This window comes from Polyergus mexicanus, unplaced genomic scaffold (genome assembly GCF_030449975.1).
Source record: "Polyergus mexicanus isolate NDT 795.1 unplaced genomic scaffold, iyPolMexi1.0 SCAF_20, whole genome shotgun sequence".
In the NCBI taxonomy this organism is placed as follows: domain Eukaryota; kingdom Metazoa; phylum Arthropoda; class Insecta; order Hymenoptera; family Formicidae; genus Polyergus; species Polyergus mexicanus.
The window spans coordinates 331,045-347,530 of record NW_027223340.1 but is presented as its reverse complement, the minus strand read 5'-3'; the positions used below and the strand labels follow the sequence as shown (position 1 = coordinate 347,530).

At 41.3% G+C, this 16,486-nt stretch overlaps 1 protein-coding gene across 3 annotated transcripts in view; it reads right to left on the bottom strand.

Annotated features, from left to right (window-relative positions):
* The window catches only part of Shrm (shroom), a 126,291-nt gene that overhangs the window by 28,968 nt on the left and 80,837 nt on the right, over positions 1–16,486 (bottom strand). For 2 of the 3 annotated variants that reach the window (XM_070311726.1, XM_070311728.1), the window contains exons 2-7: positions 16,099–16,482; positions 15,187–15,502; positions 13,673–13,918; positions 13,429–13,583; positions 12,498–13,343; positions 10,666–12,393 (exon numbers count right to left, since the gene is read on the bottom strand). In XM_070311726.1, coding sequence (XP_070167827.1) covers positions 10,666–12,393; positions 12,498–13,343; positions 13,429–13,583; positions 13,673–13,918; positions 15,187–15,502; positions 16,099–16,482 — 3,675 coding nt within the window. The remainder of the gene's footprint in view (positions 1–10,665; positions 12,394–12,497; positions 13,344–13,428; positions 13,584–13,672; positions 13,919–15,186; positions 15,503–16,098; positions 16,483–16,486) is intronic. The other variant, XM_070311727.1, reaches the window with a different exon arrangement.

Sequence of the window (16,486 nt, the reverse complement as noted above, 5' to 3'; positions counted from 1 at the left end):
CAGCACTGCTACAATGCTTCGATGCAACCGACAGTGAGATGCATCTCTCATAGAAACCGGTTTAATCCGATGTCTATAAGGCACCGCTAATAGATCTTGAAGACAAGCGAGTCGATGATTCGAGAATAATTCGTTTTATCGTCTTTGTCGAGCATAAAGACGTGGCGACAAGAGACTGGCCTTTAATCATACGTGCCATTTCAGCGATAATGCGAGACTAAGGATAAATTGCATACGTTGCTATTGCGATGCATGTTAATAATATCATCGTCGTTTCGCGTACGCGCTGCCGTTGTGAAGAAAAGAATAAATTCGTGGGATAAAGATAATTCTTTAAATTATACTATAATACATATACTCTAATGTTTTGGTGATTCCGCAACCTGCAACATCTGCAATCGTAACACGCTTTTGTTAGGAAGACAACATATAAGTTACGACCGCAGCGAATCGTGGCCGCGAATACTGTAATTTATATGTTACAACTGCCAAAGTTACGAAGCAAGACTTTATGACCGCGGAGTTCTCGGAGACGCTGGTAAACGTCACTTGCACCGATTCGTTTCAGCCTTATAATCATCGGCCGCGCGGTTGAAAAAGAATGCACAACAGCCGGTGCCGAAGAGGAGAAACGCATCGGGTCGTCGATATGAGCCGTAAATTATTCCAGGAGACAACGGGGCGCAACGATCTCGACAGAGTATCTCGCGGGAAAGTGTGTTTCCTTGAAAAGATCGCGTCGTTAATTCCGTTCCCATCGTCGTCGCACACCGCGAATAATCTACGTCTCTTTCCTCGAGCGTATCTTCGATTAATGCATATAGAAGGCTACGCACGTATAAGCTATCTCGTCATCTCTTCTCTCCCTCGCAATGTCAACCGCACATTTATTAAAAGCGAAGGGACCGCGACAGGGAAGCGACTCGACATTTTTAATAGTTTCCTCGATCTGCAAAAAAAGCCTCCTTTTTCGCATTCCCGTATAATAACAGGTCTCGGCACTCGCCGGGGATCGACCGGACTCAGCTCGTCCTGAGACAGAAAACCGGCACAGCCGCCGGCGATTGTCGTAGGTAAGTGAGTTTGACGTACATCAGCGTCCACCATACCATGTGCGTTCTGTACGCTATTCCGAGATCCTCTCTATCCTCTATTCTCCTTGCACTCTCACTTCGCACGCAAAATCTATACCTGGTCATCTGTTCACTTTTTTATCGCGTCTGGCAACCGGCTACCAATCTCGGAGAGATTTTCGAATATTATTAAAAGATTAAGATATCCGGAGAAGGAAAGAAAGAGAGAGAGAGAGAGAGAGAGAGAGAGAGAGAGAGCTGCCATTGTCGAAGCCGCCGTAAGATCTTGATTAATCGGGTGAAACGTGACTGTCTCGGAAAACATCGCCGATCTCGGGATCGTGCACGATCGTTAATACGTGAGGCTCATTTGCGCCGAACTTGCGAATGACAAATGGTATTCACGATTTACCGTGACGCTTACTCTTCAATATAATGTCAAGAGTATAAAACTTTAAACTGGGATGCCTTCGAATTTTACAATCCATTTCGCAAATAAATACGCACCGCGCAACGAATAACGCTATCGATGTTCAAGCGTCACTTATTTTTATGCGTTTATTTTCATGAATAAGAACCGCGAATCAAAATATATTTTAATAAGTAACTTCACGCTCAGAAATTGTCTGGAAAAATATCAACGCCGGTCATCGCTAAATTTAATACCGTCATACCGCGTCTATTCTTACTTCCCAGACTGGTATCTCGAGGAAGAAAACACGAAAAGAAGGAAATAATCTAACAATAGATCTAGATGGGCAGCTTTCCAAAATCTTGACCGACGGCTTTTGGGTCCGTCATGGAAATGCGAAGAAACGTGATAATACAATAATGATATACATTAATGATCTATAACTTTCTTTACAATAACTGAAAATAGCAAAAATAACATATATATATATATAAATACAGTCAAGATTATTCCATGGAATATATGTATTCGAATGTCGCACGCAAAAAATTTTCGGCAGCGTCATTAGAAAACTGATTTCACATTGGTTCTGCATCTCTTTTCTTTCGCTGTATTGATATTATTGTCGCGATGTAACAAGCTATGTCGAAAAATGTGCTATTAAAAAAAAGTAATATTAAGTGAATCTAAATTCTAAGATCGATGCGATGACCGTTTAATTCATTAATTATTAACAATAAAAGCTATAATACAATATCAAAGCGACTTTTGAAGATAGTCGGCATTTATGTTCTCAGGCCACCGAAACAATCAAGTCGCTTTGCATTTTATCAACGCAGTGCCGAGCGCAAGCTCAGCGATTATCAATGCACTTCCGCGGCATGAAAACTGAGACAACGCATCGCGCCATAGAAAGTGCATTTACACTTCGCTCTCGTTCCTGCGAGCGGAATGACAGATTGCGAAAACGAGGACAATGGTAGGCTCTTCGTAGATATTTTCTTATCGTAATAGTCGAAGACCCTGCGGCGCGCGTTGCGGGAAAAGTCCGTGTTTCGAATCGACCATTAATAAGTGTACCCACGCCTCACTCTGCGGGAAATGGATAATTTTTTAACGCCTGTCTTCACGAGACTAGACGACTTGCGAGATATACTCAAGTAATATTTAGATTAAGCAAGTAAAAATTTCCAATAACATGAAATAAATGTTTATCACTCGTTATACAAATTGCTCTAACTTATGTCTATGATCGATACAGTTCTAAGATAAATAACATTATCAATATCATAGCATATGTTTGACATTTCAAGTCAAATAAAAATTTGTGTTACATTATGTTAAATATTTAAATACATTGTGTTAAATATTAATTTAAATTAATATATGTTATATAGTATTTTAATATAGTTTTTTAATAGTACCATTTATTAAAGCTTACCGATTATTACTATTTGTATCCTTATTACATTTGTCGTCAAAATATCATGACAAAATTTTATTTTATAAACCTATTTTAGCGAGATCTACACTATTCTTCGTTTCACTAGGCATACTGCAACTTACCTTATTGTAAAGTCGTAAAAATAACCGCTCGTAATTCACGCGAAATAGTTTAGAGTGCGGGATATTGTAAAAATAAACTCGATAAACTCGCGTAATCTTGCGAAATATCGCTTTAAAGAAGCTCACAAGGTATTTTAAACATTTGCCCGAGAGAAGACTTTTACTCTTCGACAGACAAGAAAAAGACGATGACTTGACACATAAAAGAAACTCTGTACCAGAAATAGAAATCACAGAAAATGCTGTTATATAAAAGAATATACATGTCCTTTTAGAATAATAAAAAAATTTGTAGAGAGAAAGTATCCCTTTTTTATATCTATTTTTATATACGAGACATTGTATCTTGCTTAATTATATCTTTACATAAACACAAAGATGATTTCGACATGCCTATATTCGGATCGTTAAAATATGACGGTTACAGTCTTTTTTTTTAGGTCAAGTCTTCGAGTTACAATGGCCAGTCATAAACGTGGCGATCAAGTCTGCAGCGAAACATACACGCACGTATTACCTATACATTTACATTACAGACTCTCGCATCGCTGATGTCATTCGCTATTCCGGTGATAGATGATGCTCCTGATACTACGTACACGCGCGCGATTTACGTCAGTTATTCCGATCGACGAGATTGATTGCGTATGGTATCGTGCGTTAAAAATCTGCATTTTCGCGCGCCGTGGCACGCGTGAATAAACAATCGTAAAATAACGGCACGCTTAACGATCTCGTTCGTTTTTTAACGGCGCTGCCTTTCATTGGCCAATATCATTCAATAAATTCAACGTTCCGCTAGCTTTCAGCGGGCGATTAATTTCGACGATATTACCCTTCGCGTACGATCGTTGGACGGTATCGACGAGATCGACGAGATCTACGATTTGTTTTACGGCTTTGGTTCGAAGTTTTATTAGGCACGAAATATGCTATAGTCATCTGGATTTACTCACACATGTACGGCGCTTATGTACCGTTGATTGTTATACAGATTTTATTATCGTTCACAATTATGCTCTCCTTTGATCGTAAAACGAATTCGCGAGTTAAGATATCTCGCTCTCTTATCAGACGTATTAAGCGGGATCGATAGCACCTAGATAAGGACTTGGTCGTCGAGCGATTATCCTTCTTGTCTCTCTCTCTCTCGTAAATTATCGTGTCTCTTATGATAATTTTTATCTCGAGATATCCGCTATATCTTTTACTTTAAACAAATATCGCGCCCCGGAGCTCTGAGCGCACATGTCACCTATTTATAGCTTCACCGGTGTCGGTCACTGTACCTGTACGCGCTGCTGTCTCTTATTCATGCACGCTTAATGAGAAAAGGATCAGCTGCGAGGCTGCTATCTGCGGTTTGCTATGTCCACATCGGCATCTTTCTACAGGTGCGGTAACGTCGGCAAATGTCAGCGACCCCGACGGCGATCACCAACATCGTCAACGGACGATCGACGTTTTCCTCTTGATCGCGTGTGGCCGCCCGATGGCCCCAGCCGGATGGTTCTGCTAAGGAAGTACAGGAAGTACACGGGGCGGCCCGGTCGTTCGTGTATAGTCGTTCGTCATCAAATCGGTTGTTTTTACGGGTCGTTTGGCCGTTCGGTTTGCGGTAGGAACCGCGAATACGGCTGTGACACGGAGGCTTTATACGAGCGCAGGAGCCTATATTGTGCAGATATCGTAGCATCGCGCGCGGTCGTGTCGACGAGCAGAGCTCCAGAAGCACGCACGAGCGAGCATATACGAGCATCTTCCTCTGTCACCGCGCCTGTTGCTCATGTTATGTTCAGAGACCACTCGCCGTAATAATAAAGTCACTACAGATTTGTCTCACATGTGGCCGACAGTCGACATTACGCGTGCGTCCGCTTCACGATGGAAATTCCGTTCGTCGAGTCGTGACCAAGACGCAATAATCAAGCATAATACACTAATCCAATTCAGAGATCTTCTAGATATGAAAATGGGAATAAAATAGTTTTAATTTTATGCATTCGATTACACAGTTCAATTATTATTTCAATTGTTATTATTTCTTGGCATTAATTTATTAAATCCATTTCAGTTCTTGGTGTTTCTCCTTATGTATTATTAATCTTGACTTATCCACGTAGAGAAGAGCAGATAAAAAACAATATTATTACTTCTGATTTTTATTGAAATATATCGTTGCGCAACCTCCATGTTAATTCGAGAGTATGAATAAATTCTCTAATCCGATTAAAGCAGAAAGGAAGCTGGAATGTGCATATTGCCAGAAGACGGGGCGACCAGGCCATCTGTTAGCTTCCATGACAGCGAACTGGTCGACCTACCGGCTTGTCGAGCGCTCTTAATTGATCGAAGAGAGTTTCGATTTAATAAACGAAATATTGTTGATAAAATAATCTTGATGTGGAAAAATCGCGTAACCACTCTTACAAGAATTATGCATGTTTATACAATAACGTTGCATCGTTTTCTAGATCGCAATAATACGATGTTCTAATTACTGAGAAGGACGTAAAAAAAACATATGATCAAAATTCGATGGCTTTTAACAGAATTTAAATTGTCGCGCTGCACCTTAACGCTCATCCTAATACATATATTTCTCGATTAATAATTTAAGAACACTTTAATACAGATTGAGCTTCATCGGTTCCATTTTTTGATAACTTTATCTTATAATCAATTCGTACAAAATTTCCGTCATTTTTATTTCTTAGATTTGATATAATAAATACATTCTATAAGTTATTTAAAATATTGTTCATCAGTATAGTAAGAGTGGTTTTTGAAGTTTAAAAATGTTCGTATCATTGTGCTTACATGAAACTCATATATGTGTTCGTATAAGCTGTCATATTTTCATTACATTATATTGTATTTACATTGTAATTAAGAATAGTTAACTCTAAATGAGATTTAATTAAGATTTTATGTGTATGTTTAATTAAAGCTCTTCTCACTGTAATCAATTAAAAAAACATTTTTGTAGCCATGCGTAGTAGATGAAACAGCTCTTACTGCAAAAGTTTCTCCAAAACTACCGAACAATTTGCGTTAATCATTTTGTACGGCAGACTCTCGTCGGGAAGATACCGTTCTTCGAGACGGTCCCGTGACTTCGTGTCCGGTGTCGTCCGGTCTCGAGTGGCTGGCTATTGTTTTCCTGACCGTTTCGTTTGTCGTTTGCTGTCACTTCGTCGCTTGTGCGCTTGTGCTTCCTTGGTGCGGCTGTTTCCTCGATAGAGAATAATCAGTCGCAAACAGGGCGACGTGCTTAGCAACTCGCTAAAGTCGAGAACGTAATGATATTTGTTCGAATAAATAAAATAACGGTGGAATTTGTATATAAGATAGACATATATTAATTTGCATGTTACTCGCGAATTGATTTAACGTAACCAAGTAGCTTACTGCAATCTGTTGTATTTCTATGAGAGAGACAAAGTAAGACACGAAGCCGTTTTAGTTAAAATCAGTAAAACTTTTTATAATTGAAAATTTATAAATTGAACAAGATTATTGAGTAAATAAAATAATTAAAATATAGAGTGATTCTACATTAATATGATGTGCGTACAATATTCAAGTAAGCGCAACTTGTATTATTCTGCATCTGTGTCTATAATATAGTTATTTATTTCTGAAATACATGCGAAAAAAAGATTTGTTTTCGTTGCAAGTTACGGAATTCCATTGTCTTGTGAGATACACGAGAATAAATATTGCCTATAAATGTTTCACTATTTTCATAAAAATATTTCATATCGCAATTAAAAAAGTTTTCCGAAAATTGCATAATACTATAGTATGATGTATAACGAGATTGTGTTTGTGCACGACCATTTTGTTTTGCAGTGCATTTTTTGATACCGAATTACTTGTACGTGGATTTATAAATCGTATATTCAAATATTTGGAAATTTCATAAAAAACTACTTTCACTTCGAATTTTAATTATCTTATTAATGACTATGGACGCTGGTATCGCCACTATTTCTGCTAAACGTGCTTAGAATTAGCCACGATTGCATACGATTGACCCAGTTCCCTAAGCTAGCTACCAAACGAGTCTCACCGCGTATGAAGGGAAACACCACATGGCGTAAAATGTTTCGTTTTTAATGCATCCGTGTCTCTCTTACCTTTAATAAAGAACAAGTGATGACGTTACCATTTATTTCTGTTTAATAGGAATTAAGTTATTGGTCTTAAATCAGCGCAACACGACGAACATTGATAACATTAATTTCTCTCGTTCTCTTTTAAATCCCATCTAATTTTATTATTATTTAATAATAATAAATTTCAACTGCTGTAAGGTAAGACCATGCAACAGGCTCTTTATAAAAATCAAGTTTTATTATTTTTATGTTTGTAAATAGAATAAAATAATTTATCGTTTAGCAATTATGCTGGTAAACGTTGTACGATATAAAGTTTTTACTGTTTTGCTTTCTTATTCTTTCTCCATATTCAAGAAGCGATGCCTTACATAATGCTCAACGTATATTTTTGCGGCCCCACCTAGGAAAATATTTGTCGATTGCAGATAAAAGCAATCTATAAAAACGTATCGCGCGATGTCTCATCGATACTCGGTCTTAGATTTTTTTTCACAAGAGGTCGATCTTAGTTCTTGAGACATATTTAATTAAAGCAAAGAAAGTCACTCGAGTCAAGCTAACAAGATACACGATATGCTCTTTTCTTGGCGAGTGATAGTTTCACTTGCGGTATCATTCAGAGATCTAGAAGAATGGAAGGTGTCGACGAGATGAGACAAGAATAACTGATGTAAACGATACGTACCGAACGTCATCCTTATCTCCACCGAGTGTCGTTCACATTACGTGGCAAAGTATAAAATATCTGCGCAATTAATGAAAATATTTCAGAAGAATTACGTTGTTTAGATGTCGGAATAAATATGAGATCACTGTCAAAATTCGTTATTAATTTATCGCCGGGCATTATTCTATGGCGCCGCATCTTATCATCGTTGGCGTCGTCAAGAACATAATCAAGCACCAAAGAACAGGCCAACACGCCCGTAGTGGCACACGGTAACCTTTTTTCTGACATTTCTGCCTCATAGGTTGGTTTATTCGAAAGGTTAAACCGTCGCGCTCTTGAATATCTAGCGCAGCGAGAACAGAAAGAAAGAAAGAAAGAAAGAAAGAGAGAGAAAGGTCTGCAAAGGTTCCGATACTCTTTTGCCTACGTAGTCTCTCCTTCCTGTCGAAGGTCGCACGCAAGTCAAATGTTCGTTCGTCGAACCGTATCGTGAGTTCGGAACATCTTCGCCAAAGTGTGCGTATCGGGTAGTTGGTCGATCGCTCGTGCGTTGCATGAGGCCAGATAGTCATTCAATCAGAGCGAGAAGGAAACAAAAGAAAGGTGAAAAGCGTTATCGCCCCGTGAGATCGAGCCTACATCCTTTATCCCAACTAGAAAACTTAACTGGCAAAATTCTCTTTAGTCCGACGTGCAATTATTATCGATGGATCGTTGGATCGTCGTTCCTTCATTTATGGCATCTTTCTGTTCTCGCGTTTCGAAGTACGATTCTCTCGCTCTCCTACTCGATAGTTCTCGCGTACTCCGTGGCCCGAAAAATCATGGATCGATGAATAAAGAGGTGCCGGGTCACAGAGCCGCGCTTCACTATTATCATCGCTCCTCCGTTCGGCTCACCGACCGTCTTGTTCCGCTTTTCATACGATTATTCACGTCGCGCGAAATCGTCCTTGCCCGACTTCTCGCCTTTCGAGAACGCCTTCGAGAACGTCGCGCTCGAATTTAATAACGTATTCTCGCATACACCGATCGCGTTCAACGAGCGTAACTCCTACATTACATATTATACATATTCTCGCGAGAGCATATATGGTTCGCGACCTTACCTTCCATATATGAGAGTATTACAATACTCTCTTTCATGAGATGCCGATTGCTCGACGCCATCATCAGCATACTGATTCTGCATAAAATGATGTGTATATTGTAGGTTTTTCATAAATTCAGCCATTTTATGAAGAAAAAAAAAACCTAGTCTTTTTACCAAGCGTCGAATTTTTATAAAGCGATATTTTATATAACTTATTAAAAAGTTTCAAAGAACCTCCGACAAATATATAATAATTCGACAATAAATTTTATGCCTCGGGAGATCTCGAGAGAATTGCTTGTAACGCGTCTCCGTGTCATTTAAAAGCCGCGTTATTGAGGAAAAGTCACATGTAAATCACTTCATAAATCAATCTTAGTATAAGTACCGCTAGATCTGCAATGATAATCTTATGATAATATATGCGATTGGATTGAACAAATGATGGAAAAAATAATTAACGACGTGGATTATCCGAAATCGCTATACAGTGGTTGATGCTGCGATCCTTAGAGATTTACGAGTTTGCGACACCGGTGGAGCGCTAACAAAAACAGCGTCTCTTTCGTTCAGTATCTCGTTATCTCTCTCGCTTTGATTTCCATATTGACGATAGACCATTTTACAGCCATATTTTATGGCCACGTGGATGTAGCTATCAAGTTTTCTAATGACATAATTCACGTTACAATTGGCGTTTACGGTTATAAATATTCTACATCAGGATTTATTATGCTTCGAATAAAATACGGAGCGCGAGCAACTTGACGAATGATGTTTATAAACTGGTTGGATTATAATTTGGACGACGAAAAATATTTTTTTGCGTGAACTGTACACACACAGCTGTACATACATGTTTGTATCGAGCTTTCGGATAATACATTCCAACGTATCGTTCTGTCAATTATACTTTTTGTTCTCGTTCGAAAGAAACGGTAATTACGAAAAATTATATGGAACCTATCTATGTCAAGGAAGCGAAATTAACCAACGAGTTAGAAATTATGTTGGCGGTACGAACAATTTTAAATTGTGCTCGATTGTCGTTGATTGATACGCGTAAGAGATGCTCCAAGGATTTTCGAGATCGTTTCACGCGGCGTTTCGGATTCCCGGACCATCTATCGATCGATCGATCTCTTGGCGAGCCGTATCGCCTACGCGATAAAAGATTAAACATGTATTTACAGATTATCTCTAATTCTCGATTAATCAAACGCGGGATGAGCACGCTGCACGAGAGACATTGTCGGCGCATCGGCTAATGACAATGTTGTGTACTCGGCAATGGAGGCGGCTATTTACCATTGAATTATGTTGCGATTATAAGACCGTATGTGCCTCGTATCTTAAATTACGCGATGCCATTTCAGCAACAAACGCTTTAGCCTGCTCAAGACCTATAATAATTGATAATGGCAGAATGAGCGATATGGAAAGATTCGCGGACTCGTGTCTCCAAACACTAACAAGTTTTGATGGCAAAAGGTAATGATAATAATATTATTAAACGATCGTCATCCTCGAAAAATTTAAATAACAACATATACGTATTATTTATCGATTATGAAAAATAATTGTTACAATATTAATTATACAATATATAACGATTCGCCGTTATATACAATATTATAGCAGTAATTAATCATAATGGATAAATAATAAAGATGATTAATATAAAATATCGAGTAAATGTAAAACAAATATTATGCAATCAAACTCACCGTTGATGAGGAGCTGGTCTTGGTGGAGGCGGCAAGGACTTTCTGCCGGGCGTATTCTGCCGTGGTGCTAAAGGCGGTGGCGGAGAATTAGAAGAACCCGTGCTGTATCTTTCCGTCGGGCATTGAGGCTGAGATTTCTGCCTCGATACATCAATATATTTGGGCGGTAATGCGTAGTAAGAATGAGTAGTTCTTTGCGTCGTGTCGCTAGAACGCTGATGATGGTTAGGAACGTATTTCGGCGGTTCGTGATACTTCTGCGGATTTGATTCCGAGGGGAACAGCTTCGAGCTGGCCTCGTACCCCGTTTTAACCGAATTGCCAATGGAAAAGCTATGATTTGCGCTCTTCGTGTACTTCATGGACGGGCTCTTCGCAGCCTCCGTCGTTGACGGATAATTCGGTCTCGATGATGAACTCGCGGTAACATTCTTATCCGCGTTCTTAGGCACTTGAGGTTGCGGTCTCTGACCCGAAGAAGATTCTAATCTCTGGTCAGCATCGTTTCTCAATAAAGCAGACGTGCCGACGCGCGTTCCATCGATTCGCATCGATTCTTGCCTAATGATTCTCGGCTCCACTGGAACTTGCGGCGCGGGTCTCTGATTCCCAGAATCGCTGTATCTCTGCGATATGAGATCAGGCAATTGCGCCGCAGCAGGTCTGGCTGAGAAAGGCCTTTCTTCGGATATTCTTCTTGCGGGCGCTATCCTTCCGTTTACCATAAGCTTCTGAGTAGAAGGATATCTCAAACTGGAACGTCCTGTAGCTACCATTCTATGCGTGGCGAAGCCAGCCGACACTCCGTTCTCCAACACCATTTCCGAATCCACGTGCTTCAATCCCATGGAAGATCTAACGAATTGATGACGTTGTTCCTGTTCTTGCACACTTGTTTTCGTCGAATTCGGCGCGGATTTGCCATTAGACTTATCATGATCTCTCTTGCCGTTATGCTTCGATCTTTTCATGGAATGTCTTTCCGACTTGTGTCGCTCGCATGACCTTTCACGACTGATCTTTGCTGTTTCCTCCGTCTGATGGTGAATGCTGTTGTTAGATTTACGTTGACCCTCCGTGAAAGAATCGTCGCTGAGCTCAGGCGGTGGAGGCGGCAATGGATCGTCGCAATCGTGAACCTCGCTCTCCGTGATCGTTGGCGGCGATGGCGGCGGCAAATCGGGACTAGGCATGCGTTCGTTATAAGCGTTCCTCAGGTGTGCCTTTTTAGGCGGCCTCTCAGGCACCCAGTCGTCTATCGATATAGCCGGACCGACTATCACAGGACCTAATAAATCTGTAGAGAGACTGCTGCAACTGTTGCTGTGCTGATGCTTAGGAGTCGGTAAATCGCCGTTCCCTTGACTCTGACCTCTGTTAACGTTTTCCCTCCACGTACCACTGGCATAATCTGACGCTGAACTGGCTCTTCGGGACGAAGATAGTTTCGGTCGAGGAGGAGGCTGCGGCGGAGGACTCTGTGGACTCTGAGGAGCTGGCGCAGGACCCTGAGTTAACTGAGGTTCCGATCGCCAAGACGCTTGATGTCTCTCGTAGAAGGACCACAGTGCTTTCTTTTGGATTGCTTTTAAGGTAGGATCGGATACTCTGTGACGTTTCTCTGGATCTAAGTAAGTGTAACGCATTTGTTGCTGCTGTTGTTTTTCCAATTCATTGATACGCTCGGCTACCGAAAGTTGCGATTGTGGCGGTGAACTTAAGGTCATTCTGAAAAACAGAAAAATGTTGCGGATATAATTATAGTTACAATTTGCGATTATATTATAGAAAAAAAATAATATAACTATAAAAAGTTTAATTATTATATATACCTTGAAGATTGTTGCGTAGATTCTTGCGGCTGTGTCGTACCGACAGGATAAAGTTTCCGTTGATTGCGTTCACGATCTAAATACAGCACGCTTTCTGAATGATGCCGCTGTGGAGTTTGCACTCTCGCACTGTGAGCGATTAATTGCTTACTACATTGAATTCCATTAGTTTGACTCACGTCGGACATCGATCCATGTATAACGTTCCAGTTTTCGGAGCCATGGCGCGGGCTCGCAGTTCCAACTTGTTGGAGCGTAGGACTTTGCGGAGCATATTCGTCGCTCTCAAGTCTGCTTGAATCGTCCCACTGCTTCGCTTGCGATCTTTCATTCGAATCGTCGTCGATATTAGATTCTTGCCACTTGCTCTCTCGAACCGACGATGTCTGACATATATCGTTGATCGATGCGGACGTCGTGGTGCAATGGCCAATCACAGCTGGCAAGCTAGGTCTACCTTGCCCCTGTTTGTTTCGATCGTTCATCGAAGTTTGCCATTTGTCGAGGCTGTATCTTCCTTTCGAACCCATTCCGGACGTACTGACATCGCTCATAGAACTCTGCCATTTCTCGTGACAAACATTGTTCGGTTTTTGAGTTAAAATTCCTCCGTTTACACTGCTAACATCTGACATGGATCCATGATGCCATCGATCCGATGTCCCTTGTCGAGGAGGCATACCGCTCGACACGCTAACGTCCGACATCGAGCCATGCCATTTTAAAGTCTCGCTACTAGAAGCGCTACCACTGGACGTAGTCACTACGCTATCTCTTCCTTCTCGAGAGGTGTCTTCCCAGGACGCCGCGGGCCTTTGCGCTACTGCCTCGCTGTCTCTTCTCAATCTGATAAGGGGAGCAATCTCTTATTACAAAGATAAGATTACGTGATGTTTGATGTTAATGAGATGATGTATAAATACAATCTCACCTGTCGAGGAACGGCGTGTTTGTCGTAGAATCCACGCTGGACACATAACTGTGATATCCTTCGGATTGTGCGTAACTGGCTTGTTGAGAATGCTGTACTCTCGTATATTCCTCGAGACCTGCTTGCGTTAAGGTTGTTTCGCGGTAGAGATCCGCCTAATGGAGAATGAAAATAATTAAATATTTGCGGTCTCTCTAAGCATTTTGTTACGTTTCTCGGGATATTTATTCGGTTATATTCTTACCTGGGACACCTGAGGATCCTGATAGCTTCTTACATAGGCTTCCAGCTCAGCATGATTCAAAGTCTGAGGCTGCTGTTCCCGTTCCGGCGGTGATGGAACTACGTATTCCGCATCTCCCAAAGCTTTACCTTCCCGATCTACACGCGGCCACAATCTCGACATTGCTTCTTCCTCGACGTTGCTTCTGTTGCGTGACTCGTAAGTCTCAGCTGGGATCTTCTCGCAACGCTCCATTACCGTCTTCAACTGCGATATTCAATTTTTGCAGCGTAATAGAAAATCATAAATGTACTTAGAAAGTATCTTTTATTTCGGAGTTTACTTTCACAATATATAAGTAAAGTTAAAATAGTAGGACGCAATACCAACAAAAAAAATATTTTATATAAATGTTCATGAGTGTTGAAAAATATAAATGCATTAGAAAAATATTCATACATTAAATGGCCATACATTTGCCTGCTATATAAATAACAATTAGCCAAAGTAGCCAAAGTATTCTATGACTCGCGACGTCATTCGCTCTCGCGCGAAAAAAAAAAAAAATGAAAAATGTCAATCTTAAAATATACATTGGCACGAAGAGAGCTAAATGCGTGTGTTCTAAATTAGGAACTGCACCAGATTAATAAAATTTTATGGTCGGTGAAGAGAAGGGGGAACGAAAAGTAATTTTAGCTCCTCTGTTTTTTTTTTCTTCTTTTCTTTTGGTCCACTCTCTTTTTCTCTCTTGACACCAAGTCACTGGTAAGTACAGGAATTTATGGCGCACGATGCGGGTCGGACCAATAAAATACCACGGCCTACTTTTGAGAAAGCCAGTAGCACGATGGCGATTATGTCACCGAGAGAAAGGAGGGTGCGGGTGTGGGAGATTAATTGCCTACGCTGTTTTAGGACACAGCGCAATACGTATATTAAGGTCTCGTCCCGCGATAATCTCGATTCTTAACACGGATCAGTTGCTTTAATTGTTAAACGCGTGGACGGTGTCGACGTAAAACTATGCAATTCGTTCGAAAGTATAAGAAAAATACTCCGATAAGAAGCTCTGTTGCCTCGTGACTTGTTTATGCTACTGAGGTACTTCGGCGTCGTGTAAACGAGATTTGATTTTGCAACCGGTAAGACAATCAAGAACGCCTGACACAGCGAATTTTGTTTATACTAGGAAGCAAGTCTGCAGAGGAATCGAGCTGATGCAAATCGCGTGAGTAGCAGAAGAAGCTAAAAATATTTTGCAAGTGTAACTTGATTGCTAAGAGAGGTCTATAATAAGAATATCTTATTTACCATTTGACCATTCTGCCACATTATTACGCTACCCGTGTGTGTATGTATATATATGAAATTGCATGTGTATTGTACGCGTGCGTGATATCTTTTATGTATCCAATTAATATAGTAAGTCACCGCATTAAACCGTGCATGAATGCGCGGTTTACGTTTAAGCTGCGCAAACGATACAACGTAACGATCGTTTTACGAAAAACAAAGAAGGTTTTATAAGTTACCTGCTGCGTGAACGCTGCGGGATTGGGTCTCTTCGTGTGCGGTCTGGTGTACTGAGCTGGCTTCTCCTTCGGATAGTTAGTGTGGTCGGTCCAGGACTTGGAACGATGAGAGCCGCTGTGTCCCGAGCTGTGGATATCCTCGTCGGGATGTCGCTCAGGTGCGCTCGGCCACGACGGATATTTCTCGTGTCCCGGGCCGTAACACACGCCCTTGAGACTGGAGGCATCCCTAACTGGTGGCGTCGGCGGTGGCGAGGCTTCGTCTCTCTCATTAAGGGGCAGCGTGAAGCTGTCGAATCCAAGGCTCTCGCTGTATCTAACAGAACAGACAGTTATGTGAAAACGTCGCGTTACATTCCCTCATATGTGGAAATAATTACGCATGGACGTCGAATCGTCTGTTTATTAGCGCCCCACCCAATGAATCACTCGTGATATGCCACACTCTCGACCGCGATGCTTTTACGCGCAATGTCATTGAACCACTTTATTACCAGGATGTGTGCGCGGACTGCATAATTTATGATACAGTCAACGGATTCAGCGTAATTCGTGCGGTAATCGAGGTATTCCTCCGACATTGCGTCCCGCCGTTTTATCCTCTCGACAGTTATACCGTTTACGTCGGAAAAACAGACATTTCCTTCCGGTTAAATATTGTACATCGGTATGTTTGTAACGGTCGACAATCGCATGTATCGTAGATAATCTTATTAGATATCGCAGAATTCGCGATCTGAATTTATAAATAATTTCTTTCACAATTGACGGATCTCTTTATTTGCGATAATTTACATGGAAGAAAACAGGCAGACGAGAAAAAGACTAGGCATAGATCTCGGCGCTGCATGAGCAGACGACAAAAAAAAAAAAAAAAGAAAAACCACGCATGTAATCGCAGCATGTTCTTACAGCTCGTACCCGCTGTCGTTCTTATAGCCCGAAGTATTCTTCTTGTGACTGTCGTTGTAACCGGCAATCGCGGCAGCCTTCTTGCCACCCTCGTGATCGTTCCCCTCCATACTGGACCTTCGTCCGTCGTTTCTGCGACGATAGTATTCGTTGAGAGCCACCGGTCGAGGTGGACTCTGCTTAAGGCCATAGCCTTCCTCGGAATACGATGCGGCACTCTTGAAATTGGCAGCCTCGCTACCATGGCCGTGGCTCGCGTAAGACTTGTACGATCCCGGGGGACAGGAAGGTGAGCCTGGGGCCTCATCCTGGACACGATATCCTGACGGCGACGGTTGCAGCTCCGTCATCGTGTAACCGACGTCCCCGCCATCCGGGATACACCTAA